Genomic DNA, 14,322 nt, shown 5'->3' with positions numbered 1-14,322 from the left:
CTAAACTGAACCTTTCTCCAGCTAGCCGGTATTAGGGCTCCAACCCTGAACTAAGCATGCATATCCTCTTTTATCAATTTTATGAACTTCCTGGTAAATAATTAACGAAATTTTCCTAGTGAAACTGGGGCAGAAAATTTCGTTCGTTTGTTTGTTTTTTTTTCCCGCAGGTCTAACCTCGAGCCACACGGATCGAAATGACCCACGAGATGAGTCTCAACTCAGAATCAAAGAAGAAAAAGACAAAAGAAGACATCCCGAGATATCAGAGTGAATGGAGAGCAGATCAACTCCCAACATTTGACTAAGGCCCTGAACCCTACCAATCGCGTCTCACTCAGTATCCCGGAGATTAAACAAGTCGCCGCAACTCGCAAGCATCAAGGTTCAGATCGAAGTCTACAAGCAAAATCAGCTAAGACCCAAGATCAAGTTATAAAAGAATCATAGATAGGAATCTTGTAACTAGCAGTTGACATGCATATAAGTAGCTAGTTCAGTTTCCAATTTTCGTTTGGTTGTAATAAGGCGGTCAGTGACGCAGCAGTGACAACAGCAACAGCAGTAGCAGCAAGCGTTGCAATCCCATGGTAGTCCCAGCTACCAAAACTTCTCGAACTACATTGACCTGATTCCTGTTTAGCCCAGGATATGTAGGAAATCTTTGAAGCAAGATTCGGTCAGATCTTTCAAAAAAAACATGCTTCATACGGAGTGGTCTATAGGCAAAAATCGCTCATACACGCTCACTTTATCTTTGCACGAAAACACTTCGTGTTTCCGAACAAAGAGGGGCAGCTGTGAGCACGTGATTTTTGTTTTGCGCGACAGTCGCTCCAAAAGAATAAAATTGGTCCTGCTGTACAATTTTGGATTTCCGTGCGGCACTTTGTTGATTTATTTGTGACTTTGGCCCGTTTTTATTTATTTACTTTATTAAAACAAAATTCAAAAAAATGTGTACGTGTCATGCATAATCTGAACCGTAACATGGTTTAAATAGAAAAGCATAAACAAGCATCTTCATCCGTGATTTTATGTTGTTTGATTTTACCTGTTTTGAAATATTTTTAGTGTGTGTGCAAATAATTGTAGTGAGTGTGTATTTAATTTTTATTTTTTGATTTTTTGCTTAGTTTTAAAATAAATAAGGAAAAGAGATGAAAATAATAATAAAAAATAATAAAAGAAAGAAAAGAAGAGACCCCTTCCGGACTTGGGCCAATTTGTTAAATTGGCCCAACAAACTCAGCCCAAAACCTAGGCCTGCCCGGTCCAGACCACCTGATGTCCAGAGAGTCCAAACGACGTCGTATTGATACAGGTTGATCTGGGCCGTTGATCTCAAATTGATCAACGGCCAAGATCAATTCCCCATAACCCACCAACAAACCCGACCCGTCTCACCCGGACCGACCCCAACCCTTTATCCTTGAAACGACGTCGTTCCCTGTTAGCCAAAGGATCCTGGCCCTTCATCTCATCTCATCCAACGGCCAGGATCCACTTGCTCACTAACTATATAAGCTCATAACACTACCCTGCCCCCCTATCCAAACCCCAGCCTTCGTCGTCTTCACCACAACCCCCAAACCCTAGAGCCGCCCTTGTATCCCCCACCATGAAAACCGGCGGCATGAACGCCGATGACCTTCCCCTTAACACCCTAGAATCCTCTTGCCATCCTGAACATAGATCAGGTAACCATGTAGTTCGAATCCCTCCCCACCTTCTCGAATCTTCATTTGAAGATTCGAGTCAAAACTCAATCTACACAGTTTAACCCCAATCTCACACCGGACACTCCCCAGACCCCTCTCGTGACCAAACCATACTTGGTTTGGTCCGAATCTGACCAGGGAAGCATGAATCCCAGATCTGAGTTTTGAGAACTTTGTAGTTCTTCGTCACATGGTTCAACCGAAGAGATTAAGGTCTAATGGACTTTAATCAAAGTGTTTCTCATCTGAGAAACACTTCGATTAAAGTCCGTTCAGCCTTAAGAAAGTCTGACCGAGTCCGGATTAAGGTTTTGATCTTTTGCGGTTTAAGGTAAGTTTCTTTCTTTTCCTAGTTTGTTTTGTTTCGTTTGATTGTTGTAAGGGTCTGTTCATGTTCTGTTTGTGTCCTTGACTTCTATCGACTGTGCTTCAACCACTTTGCCTGAACCTCTGTTGTTTGCCTAAATCCCCCCTCCTATTCTGATAAGGCATGATGTATTTGTTGTGCAATAGATTTGAATTTCAAGTTTGTACTGATTAGCTGATTCCTCGAAGTACAATTCTGTTTAATCAGTATAAGTCGAGTCATGTGTCCTATACTTTTGAATGTCTGATTTTTGGCTACGTTTGTGTATGTTAATGCTAATATAGTCGAGTCGACATGTGTCGTCAATTAGTTTCAACTGTCCGAACAATAACAAATCGACTTACTTCTGCTGAACATTTGCCTGGATCAATTAAGAACCAGTTTTGTTTACTTATAGTTGTTGAATTGGATTGTTTGGTTTAAATTCTGAATTGGAAGGCATGTGCACTCGTGCACAACATGTGCATTGGTGCACCTCATGTGCTTTGTGCACAGCCTGTTTCCTGCATAAAAGGGCTTTTAATTTTAAAAATATTTTGACAGCATATGCTGTCAGATATATCCTACTGCCCATACCTTGCTTTAGTTTAAGAGTATTAAACCCTTTAAAAGTTGAAGCCTGCCAAGGGATGATGGGGGGTTAATACTTAAACAACTAATTGGAATCTGAAAAGGAAAAAGACACCTGGGAGGGGCACAGAGACATTCTGAAAACAGGCTGTTAAAAGAGATGGTGTTGAGGCTTATAAAAGGAGGAGGACCTGGGAGATAAAAGATAGACAGAATTGAGGGGGAGAGAGAGAATTGGGAGATACAGAATTGTGAGGGTAGGAAAGAAAGAGAAAGAGTTGGCAGGAATAGAAAGAGAGCAAGAAAGAGATAAAAACAGATTAAGAAATCAGAAACTTGGTCTTGTTTGTCTGAAGTTCATTTATTGTCAATACGTTAGGCAGTGTTCTTTCTTCTAAATTTCAATCGAGATTATTGTTAGTGTTCTGTTACATTTGGTATATTCCGGAATTGGACTGTCTGGAGTATCACACTGTGTACTGTTTCATCTGGTTGTTTCTCCTTCAACTCTGGTTCCATTTCGCAACAGAATCCTTTCTGTTGTGCTGTTCTGATTGCTGCTGCTATCTTGCTCACTATTGCTGCTGCATTTTTTGTCCTGCTGCTACTGTTAATTCTGCCTTTTTTGCTGCTGCTGATTCCCCATCTTCTTCTTCTTCTCCTTTGCACTTTCAGCATTTTCAGGTACACATTTCAAGTCCCATATTGATGTAATTGAAACAGTTTGAAAGCATGAAATGAAAAAGGTTGAAGAAGTTCAAGCATTTGCTGTAATATTCATAGTACATTAACAGGCTTGTGAAAATTGATTAGTTTATAATCCAGCAGTTTGAAAGTATGTATTGATATTTGACTGAGTTTGCCCTGTTGTATTTTAACTCTGTAGTTGTTTGTGGGCATGGGCATGTATGTTTCGACCTTATACGATACTGTTCCTGTTTCATTCAGTTATTTTTAGTCAAGATTAGTCCACGTAAGTTTAGTTAAGTTCAACTCGAGAAGTGTTCGGATTAAGTGTTGTATTTCGTTAACTAGCACATGATTCTTTGTCAAATTAAAACATTTTACTTTGCCAGTTATCCTTTAATCTAGCCCAAATAAGTTCAGTTAAGTTCAACAAGAAATCTTTTCGTATGTGATGTTCGGATTAAATATTGCATTTCATCAATATCATATGTAATCTTTTGTTCGACCAAAGTATTTTCGTAAGGCATGATGCTTTCTTACTTTATAAGTAATTAATCAGAAATTGATAGGAGTCCGATTTAGACCAAGACATATACTTCAATTAGCATATATTTTTTCGTTCTCCTATCTCTGGAAACAAAATAATAGAAATGTAGCCACTGTAGGGTACCCTTCTAAAATAATGAGACGAGCCTTGCCAAATAAAAAATGCAAATTGCGGGGCCTTCAGTAATTGATCATGATAAATACTTAGAATTTGGGACGGACTGTTTAGTGAATTTCACTGTCTTCCCCAAAGATAATAACGCTGTTTAGATTCTTTAGGCGCGACTTTAAGTAAATTATATTCTTAAAAATTGGGTGCACATTGATGTGACCCAAATCCAAGTCTCAACGGAGTCGAAATGTGTTAACAACTACGGGTGCATTGATTGTGACGTGGTTCGAGATGCATTTTCATGACGTTGCAATTCTATAAAAAATAAATGATAATAATAAAAGCGGTTTAAACTTAATAAAAGCACGTAAGTCACAACATGTATTTAAATCAGATATTTAGCCATTATAACAATTTAAGCGACCGTGCTAGAACCACGGGATTCGAGGGTGCCTAACACCTTCCCTCGGGTCAACAGAATTCCTTACTTAGAATTTCTGGTTCGCAGACTTCATTTGGAAAAGTCTAAAATTTCCTCGATTTGGGATTCAAGATAAACCGGTGACTTGGGACACCAAAAGCCAAACCTTTCCCAAGTGGCGACTCTGAATTAAATAAATAATCCCATTTCGAATATTGTCACTTAAATTGGAAAAACTCCACCCGCGCATTTTAACCCTTCGGGGCGGGGCGCGCAAAAAGGAGGTGTGACAATGATAACCCGCGTAACAATCCACAAAAGAACCAATCTCATGTTTGGCGTAATTGTCAATCAAGATATGGATGTCCGACAACGGGAAATTATCTTTTCCGAGCCCTCTAACTTAATGGTCAACATCTAGTTGACTTTTCCAAAATAAGTCTTCCTTAAAGAGACTAAGTGTCTTATTTCCTATTAAAACCAATCCGATTTAACTCTATCACACCGAATACTGATAACAAAACATGAAGAAGCATAAAATGGGGGAAACGGGGCAGTAACTCACGTGACGACGGGCCGGGTCATCACATCCTCCCCAACTAAAACAAACGCTCGTCCTCGAGCGGGTCAAGAAACATACCTGGAGCCTCAAACAGGTGAGGATATCTGCTCCGCATCTCCCGCTCGGTCTCCCAAGTAGCCTCCTCCACGGGCCGACCTCTCCACTGCACCTTCACTGAAGCGATATCCTTTGATCTCAATCTCCGAACCTGACGACCCAAAATAGCCACTAGCTCCACATCGTAGGTCAAATCATCATCCAACTGGACCATGCTGTAGTCTAAAACATGAGACGGGTCCCCAACATACTTCCGGAGCATAGAAACATGGAATACCGGATGCACACTCGACAGGCTGGGTGGCAAAGCAAGCTCATAAGCCACATCCCCAATCCTCCGAAGCACCTCAAAAGGCCCAATGTACCGAGGGCTCAACTTGCCTTTCTTCCCAAACCTCATAACACCCTTCATGGGCGAAACCTTCAGTAAGACCTTCTCACCAACCATATAGGATACATCTCAAACCTTCCGGTCCGCATAACTCTTCTGACGTGACTGAGCTGTACGAAGTCTTTCCTGAATCACCTTCACTTTCTCTAAGGCATCCTGAACCAAGTCTGTCCCCAACATCCTAGCCTCGCCAGGCTCGAACCAACCAACTAGAGATCTACACCGTCTCCCATACAAGGCCTCATATGGTGCCATCTGAATGTTGGACTAATAGCTGTTATTGTAGGCAAACTCTGCAAGCGGCAGAAACTCATCCCAAGAACCTCCGAAATCAATAACACAGGCGCACAACATGTCCTCCAGTATCTGAATGGTGCGCTCGGATTGTCCGTCCGTCTGAGGATGAAACGATGTGCTTAACTCTACCTGAGTACCCAACTCTCTCTGCACGGCTCTCCAAAACTGCGAAGTAAACTAAGTACCCCTATCTGAGATAATAGACACTGGAACCCCATGCAATCGGACAATCTCCCGGATGAAGATCCCTGCCAGCCGCTCCGAAGAATAAGTAGTACATACTAGAATGAAGTGCGCGGACTTGGTCAGCCTGTCCACAATCACCCAAATCGAATCAAACTTCCTCAAAGTCCGAGGAAGACCACTCACAAAATCCATAGTAACTCTCTCCCACTTCCACTCAGGAATAATTATCCGCTGGAGTACGCCACCCGGTCTCTGATGCTCGTACTTTACCTACTGACAGTTGAGACACCAAGCCACATACCCTACTATATCCTTTTTCATCCTTCTCCACCAGTAGTGCTGCCTCAAATCCTGATACATCTTCGCGGTACCTGGGTGGATGGAATACCGTGAGCTGTGGGCCTCCTCCAATATCAACTCCCGAAGCCCATCCACATTGGGCACACAAATTCGGCCCTGCATCCTCAACACGCCATCACTATCAATGGTCACATCCCTGACATCATTATGTTGAACCCTGTCCTTAAGGTCAAGCAAATGTGGATCATCATACTGGCGCTCTCTGACGCGGTCATACAAGGAAGACCGAGAAACCACAAAGCTAACACCCGACTAGGCTCTAAAATGTCTAATCTCACCATCCGATTAGCCAAAGCCTGAACATCAACAGCAAAGGGCCTCTCCCCAACTGGAATGTATGCCAAACACCCCATGCTAACCGCCTTCCGGCTCAACGCATCGGACACCACATTAGCCTTCCCGGGGTGATACAAAATGGTAATATCATAATCCTTGAGCAACTCAAGCCACCTCCGCTGCCTCAAATTAAGATCCTTTTTCTTGAACAAATGTTGAAGACTGCGATGATCGGTGAATACCTCACAAGATACGCCATATAAATAGTGCCTCCAAATCTTCAAAGCATGAACTATGGCAGCCAACTCTAAGTCATGAACAGGGTAGTTCTTCTTGTAGGGCTTCAACTGACGTGAAGCATACGCAATCACTCTACCCTCCTGCATCAACACACAGCCAATCCCAACTCTCGAAGCATCACAATAGACGGTATAAGAACCTGAAGCTGATGGTAACACCAATACCGGAGCTGTGGTCAAAGCTGTCTTGAGCTTCTGAAAGCTCTTCTTGCACTCGTTCGACCATACAAATGGAGCACCCTTCTGCGTCAACTTGGTCAAGGGCGATGCAATGGATGAAAATCCCTGAACAAACCGGCGATAATAGCCTGCTAACCCAAGAAAGCTACGAATCTCTGTGGCTGAGGACGGTCTAGGCCAACTCTGTACTGCCTCTATCTTCTTTGAATCAACCTGAATACCCTCGCTGGACACCACGTGACCTAAGAAAGCCACTGACCCAAGCCAAAACTCACACTTGGAGAACTTTGCATAAAGCTTCTCCTCCCTCAATCTCTGTAATACCACTAGCAAATGCTGTGCGTGCTCCTCCTGGCTACGCGAGTACACCAATATATCATCAATAAAAACAATCACGAACGAATCCAGATATGGCCGAAATACACTGTTCATCAAATGCATGAACGCGGCTGGGACATTAGTCAGCCTAAAGGACATAACAAGAAACTCATAGTGCCCATATCTAGTCCAAAAAGCAGTCTTCATAATATCTGAATCCCTGATCTTCAACTGGTGATAGCCTGAACGAAGATCAATCTTGGAGAATACCCTTGCCCCATGAAGCTGGTCAAATAAATCATCGATACAGGGCAGGGGATACTTGTTCTTCACTGTCACTCTATTCAATTGCCTGTAGTCAATGCACATTCTCATTGTGTTATCCTTCTTTTTCACAAATAGAACCGGTGCACCCCACGGGGACACACTAGGCCGAATGAACCCCTTATCCAGGAGTTCCTGAAGCTGATCCTTTAGTTTTTTCAACTCTGCCGGTGCCATACGATATGGAGGAATGAAAATGGGCTGAGTGCCCAGCACCAGGTCAATACCAAAATCAATGTCCCTGTCCGGTGGCATGCCCGACAGGTCTGCAGGGAACACATCAAAAAACTCCTTCACAATAGAACTGAATAAATGCTAGGAGTCTCAGCTCTAACATCCCTCACAAGAGCCAAATATGATAGACAACCTTTCCCAACCATACGCTGAGCCTTTAGAAAAGAAATCACCCTGCTAGGCACATAGTCAGTCACGCCATGCCACTCGATCCTCGGAACACCCGGTATAGCCAAAGTGACTATCTTAGCATGACAGTCAAGAATAGCATGACACGGAGATAGCCAATCCATGCCCAGAATAACATCAAAGTCCACCATGCTCAACAACAATAAATCAACTCGGGTCTCCAGACCCCCAATAGTCACCAAACACGACCAATATACATAGTCTACAACAACGGTATCACCATTGGGGTAGATACATGAACAGGTAAGGCAAGACATCCTCGGGTCGTACCCAAGTGATGAGCAAAATATGAAGACACATAGGAATAAGTGGAATCGGGATCAAATAATACAGAGGCATCTCTGTGGCCGACTGAAACAATACATGTAATGACAGCATCTGAATCAATAGCATCTGGCCTGCCAGGAAGTGCATAGAAACGGGCTTGGCCTCCCCCTGATCGACCTCCCCCTCTAGGGCGACCCCTGGCTGCCTGACCTCCACCCCTAGGTGGCTGGTGAAGTAACTGGAGCAGAAGTCGAGGGCTGACCCCTCTGCTGAGATGAGCTAGCAGCACGGCGATGACACTCCCTCCGCATATGCACGAACTCTCCACACTTATAGCAACTCCCGGGTGCTAGGAACTGGGACTGAAGGGAACCCCTCGTGCCAGAGTGGCTAGCTGATGCACTCGGCCTGGAAGAACCCTGAGCAGATGGAGCACGAGATAAACTCTGCGCTAGAAGAGCACTGAGAGATGGCTGACTCTGTAGAGAACCCTAATAACCACGACCAGAAGATCCACCTCAGTACTCGGGTCGAGCTAACTGAGCGGGCCTGAAAGAACGACCCCGACCCTACTGGAATTGGCCCCTCGAAGAAGCGCCACTAAAACTGCCAGGACCTCGAGGCCTCCCTCTCCTCTCTCTCCTGACGGCGAGCCATCTCAATATCACGAGCAATATCAACTGCATCCTCGAAGGAAATACCCAAAAATCTCTCTCGAGTCATTAGAATACGAAGGTGATAATTAAGACCATCCACGAACCTCTTAATCCTCTCCCGATCAGTCGGAACTATCCATGAGGCATAACGAGCCAACTCATAAAATCTCGCCTCATACTGAGACACGATCGTATCTCCCTGGCGAAGCCACTCAAAGTGTCTACGCAGCTCCTCCCTCTGAGACTGCGGTATCCACTTCTCCAAGAAGAGAGTGGAGAACTCCTGCCAAGTCAAAGGTGCTGCACCTGCCATCCTATGCCGCTCATATGCCTCCCACCAAGTGAAGGCCGTTCCAGTAAACTGAAATGTAGTAAAAGCCACACCGCTGGACTCAAGAATCCCTACTGTCTGAAGCATACACTAACACTTGTTGAGAAAACCCTGGGTATCCTCGCCCTGAGCACCACTGAAAGAAGGAGGCTGAAGTCTACTGAACCTCTCGAGACGACGCTGCTCTTCGTCTGGCATAACTGGGACCCTGTACTCTTGAACGGGTACCACTGGCTGAGCTGGAGGTGCCTCTAGAGTCTGTAACCCCTGCACTACCTGCTCAGGTGTGCGAGCAGCGAGGGTCTGATTGCCTCCCCCGGCCTGCGAAGTAGTTGCTGCTGTGGTGGCTGAAACTGCCTGAGCCAGGCCTGTGCAAACTGTCAAGATCTGGGCCAATGTCTCCTGGAGACCCGGTATCACAATGGGCACAGTTGGTGCCTGCACTGGTGCTGCTGGAGCCTGGTCCTGAGCTGGGGCAACTAAAGGATCGAAAGGTGTTGCCCCTGCTGCTCTGCCTCTACCACGACCAAGACCGCGTCCACGCCCTCTAGTAGCCTCAGTAGGTGGTACTGGTGGTCGTCCGGTAGCTCGAGTCCTCACCATCTGTGAGAGAATGGAATAAAGAGAAATTTAATATTCGGATCAACGAGTTCGCACGACAAGAATTTCAAGAATGTGGAATTTTCCTAACAGGTTCTGCAGCCTCCCGAAGATAAGTACAAACGTCTCCGTACCTATCCATGAGACTCTACTAAACCGGCTCAAGACTCGCGAGACCTAGTAACCTAGGCTCTGATACCAACTTGTCACGACCCCAATCCCCGATCGTGATGGCGCCCAGCACGATGCTAGGCAAGCCCGACCAATTCGTCACTTACAATCCCTTATGTAGAATTCATTACCAATTAATAGGATTTAATGCCAGATTAACGTGAGTATAACTCTATAGTAATAGATAAACAGTATGGAAAATCCATAAAATATCACTATAGATCCCACCGATCTGGTGTCACGAGCCAAGAGCCTCTAATACAAGTCTGTGTAGCGACCTATACATAGAGTTGTCTAGAATGCGGAAATAAAGAGGATAAGGGAAGAAATTAGGTCCTGCGGATGCCATGCAACTACCTCGATGACTCAGGAATAAGCTGAACAGCAGTAGAAAGCCCAAACTATTCCTCCGAGATACCTGCATCTGCACACATGGTACAGGGAGTAAAGTGTGTACTCCAACTCAGTGAGTAATAGCAATAAATAATGACTGATGGAAAGAAAACTCGTAAAACACTACGCAGTTCTATATTAAAACAGTGAGAATATCAAAAACAACAACTGAATGAAGAAGTCAGTTAAAAGTCCCTTAAGCCAGTATTCATTTCATTTGTACTGCTGCGGTGTGCAGCCCGATCCATATATATACTGTTGCGGCGTGCAGCTCGATCCAAGAATAGTCGATTGCGCTCACTGGGGGTATGCAGACTCCGGAGGGGCTCCTTCAGCCCAAGCGCTATACTACTGCGGCGTGCAGTCCGATCCATATAATATACTACTGCGGCGTGCAGTCCGATCCATATAATGTACTACTGCGGCGTGCAGTCCGATCCATATAATATACTACTGGGCGTGCAGTCCGATCCATATAATGTACTACTGCGGTGTGCAGTCTGATCCATATAATATACTACTGCGGCGTGCAGTCCGATCCATATAATATACTACTGCGGCGTGCGGTCCGATCCATATAATATACTATTGCGGCGTGCAGTCCGATCCATATAATATACTACTGTGGCGTGCAGTCTGATCCATATAATATACTACTGCGGCGTATAACCCGATCCATAGCATATCAAATACCCTCACAATGGGGTTCTCGACCCCTCTCAGTCCATATAGACTTGGCCTCTCGGGCACACTAAGATAAGACGGGGTTCTCAACCCATACGTTACTCATTAGGATTTAACAATTTCTAAAGTTGGTTCATATCATGTTTATCAGTTAAGAACATGACTGAGGGTATGATTTCGACTAGAAAAATGAGGTCAACCAATACAAATGCCCCCTAAGGGTTCTACAGATCGGCACAAGGCCCCAAACATGGCAACTAGCCCATAATATAATGATATTAATTAAGTCTCAGTCAAAAGTACAGTAGAGTCATCAAACGGGATGGACCGAGTCCAAATCCCAAGTAGTAACAGACCCCACGCTCATTATACAGCGTGTGTCTCATCTCAACATAGCACCACGTTGTGCAAATCCGGGGTTTCAAACCCTCAGAACATCATTTATAACCATTACTCACCTCAAGCGGGCCGAAATCCTAGCTCGCTACTCCCTTGCCTCACAAATCAACCTCCTCGAGAGTCGAATCTGATCAAAACCACAAGTAATACGTTACAATAGGCTAAAGGAATACAACCCAATCGAAAAGACTCAAAAAATATCGAAAATCACAAAGTTGACAAAACCCGAGCCCCGGGCCCACTTTTCGAAAAATCAAAAATTTCACATCACCGGATTCCTTATATCGCCACAAGTCTATACATATCAAATTTACCAAAATCCGAGCTCAATTGCTCCCTCAAACCCCAAATTTACATTCAAAAAGTCAAGCCCTAATTCTTCCCCTTTTAATCAAATTTTCCATGAATTTAAGTGTTGAATCCATAATTAAATGATGTTTCTAGGCCATAGGACTCACCTCCAATTGATTTCCAGTCAAAACCCTCTTTAATCCTCGTCAAAAGCTCTCAAAGTTACTCAAAAATGGAGGAAAATGGGTTTGGGTTCGCGGATCAAATGTTTTTAACATTCTGCCCGTATCACTATAGCTAACTCTATGCGATCGCATTCAAGCCCCTGCGATCGCATAAACCAAAATCTGCAGCTCCATAATTAACCCTATGCGATCGCATCCTATCCTCTGCGATTGCATAGCACAATGACTTTAGCCTATGCAATCGCACACCTGCTCCTGCGATCGCATTGAACAAATTTCCACGAAAATCCTGGATTAGCTTTACACTGTGCGATCGCATGCCTCCCTATGCGATCGCATTGAACAACCAAACAACCCCTCCAAAATGCTTCTATGCGATCGCAATCGCACTCCTGTGATCGCATAGAACAAATGTCTGCAACACTTCAGCTGAAAAATCTGCAACTTCCAAAGGTTAGAATTGGTCCGTTTGACCATCCGAAATCACCCCGAGGCCCCCAGGACCTCAACCAAAAGTGCCAACCCATCCTAAAACATTATTCAAACTTGTTCCAATCATCAAAACACCACAAACAACACCAAAACCATCAAATTACATCGGATTCAAGCCTAAATTTCTTAATAACTTCCGAAATACGCATTTGATCAAAAACTTGACCAAAACACCTCCGAAAGATCTGAAATTTTGCACACACATCCAAAATCACCTAACGAATCTACTGCGACTCTCGGAATTCTAGTCCGACCCCCGTATCAAAATCTCACCTACCAACCGGAATTCGCCAAAATACTAACTTCGCCAATTCAAGCCTAATTCTACTCCGGACCTCCAAAATCAATTCCGATCACACTCCTAAGCCACATATCAACCCCCGAAGCTAACCGAATCACCGGAAATCACATCCGAGCCCTCTAACTCAATGGTCAACATACAGTTGACTTTTCCAAAACAAGCATTCCTTAAAGAGACTAAGTGTCTCATTTCCTATCAAAACCAATCCGATTTAACTCTAACACACCGAATATCGATAATGAAACATGAAGAAGCATAAAATAGGGGAAACGGGGCAGTAACTCACGTGATGACGGGCCGGATCGTCACATCCTGAAAGTTCATACTGAAATTTGATAGCATTTGGAGCTGATTTGAGGTGATTGAGATCGAAATTTTCAACTGAAAACCGAAGAACACAACCACCCAATATTATACTGCCACAATATACAATATGCTATAGGAGTATATAGCTATACTGCAACAATATATTATTATAGTTTATAATATGCTGCAACGGTATATTGAAATAATCTAAGAAGAAGATAGTTACCTAACAGTATACCGCTATAGTATACAATATACTATAGGAGTATATAATTATACTGCAACAATATACTATTATAGTATATGCTGTAGTAGTATACAATATACCATAATAGTATACTTATTAACCGTAAATTCACTTGTATTTTCCCTTTTAATTTGCTTTAAGCTTTTACCCAGCGTGAGGGACAAATTAAAAATGCAAATCTTTTTTTCGTTTTGATTTATTCTATGACTTGAATTTCAAGACTTCTGACTTCTGCAAAATATTAATCTGCTGTTGGAAGACCTTGAAGCTTTGAAACTCATAAATTGAGTTTGTTGAGTTTGTGGTTATTTTGAAACTTAAAACAAGATTTTTTTAACTCTTTATGTACAATTGTATACCTTTATGTACAATAGCTATATACTATTGTATTAGCTACATTTAATTGGTAAACAATTTGATTTTTCTTTAGTAAAAGTATAAAAAATAAAAAAAAATAGTGAAAACAGTAAATGAAATTAGATTATGAAGAGAAAAAGAATATAAAAAAGTTAAATGAAATTAGAAAAGGAAAAAAGAAAAAAAATAAGATGAAAACGAGAAAAAAGAGAAGGAGAAAAGAACGAAAAAAAGAAAAAGAAAAGAAGCATAGAAAGAAAAGAATTGGAGAATAAAGAAAAAATTCCCCACAAAAATTACTATGGATAGAAAATATAATTAGTTTGATAGGTAGAAAAATAAATGAGTAGACAAGAATAAATAATTTTATTTTTGTGGGTAACTGTGTCATTCTCCAATTTAATTAGGCCAAGGCGCAAGTGTGTAGATCATTATAACATAGTCTTGAGGCACTCAATACACCCTTTTAGCCTTATAAATCAATTTTTTGGATCAAATTTTTGGTCTTTGAAATGAAACGTTTTTCATTCGGAATTACAAAAAAA

At 42.9% G+C, this 14,322-nt stretch overlaps 1 protein-coding gene across 1 annotated transcript; it reads right to left on the bottom strand.

Moving 5' to 3' along the window:
- Positions 1-8,964: 8,964 nt before the first annotated feature.
- LOC138878565 (uncharacterized) lies at positions 8,965-9,438 on the bottom strand. The gene has a single exon (XM_070158255.1). The coding sequence runs from the start codon at positions 9,436-9,438 to the stop codon at positions 8,965-8,967; it is 474 nt and encodes a 157-aa protein (XP_070014356.1).
- Positions 9,439-14,322: the final 4,884 nt, after the last annotated feature.

This window comes from Nicotiana sylvestris, chromosome 9 (assembly GCF_000393655.2).
Source record: "Nicotiana sylvestris chromosome 9, ASM39365v2, whole genome shotgun sequence".
In the NCBI taxonomy this organism is placed as follows: Eukaryota; Viridiplantae; Streptophyta; class Magnoliopsida; order Solanales; family Solanaceae; genus Nicotiana; species Nicotiana sylvestris.
The sequence above is the reverse complement of the archived record's forward strand: the minus strand, read 5'-3'. Positions and strand labels throughout refer to the sequence as shown.

Bases quoted from the DNA above. Each gene is read 5' to 3' on its own strand.
- LOC138878565 (XM_070158255.1), bottom strand. From the start codon at position 9,438: ATGCTTCAGACAGTAGGGATTCTTGAGTCCAGCGGTGTGGCTTTTACT.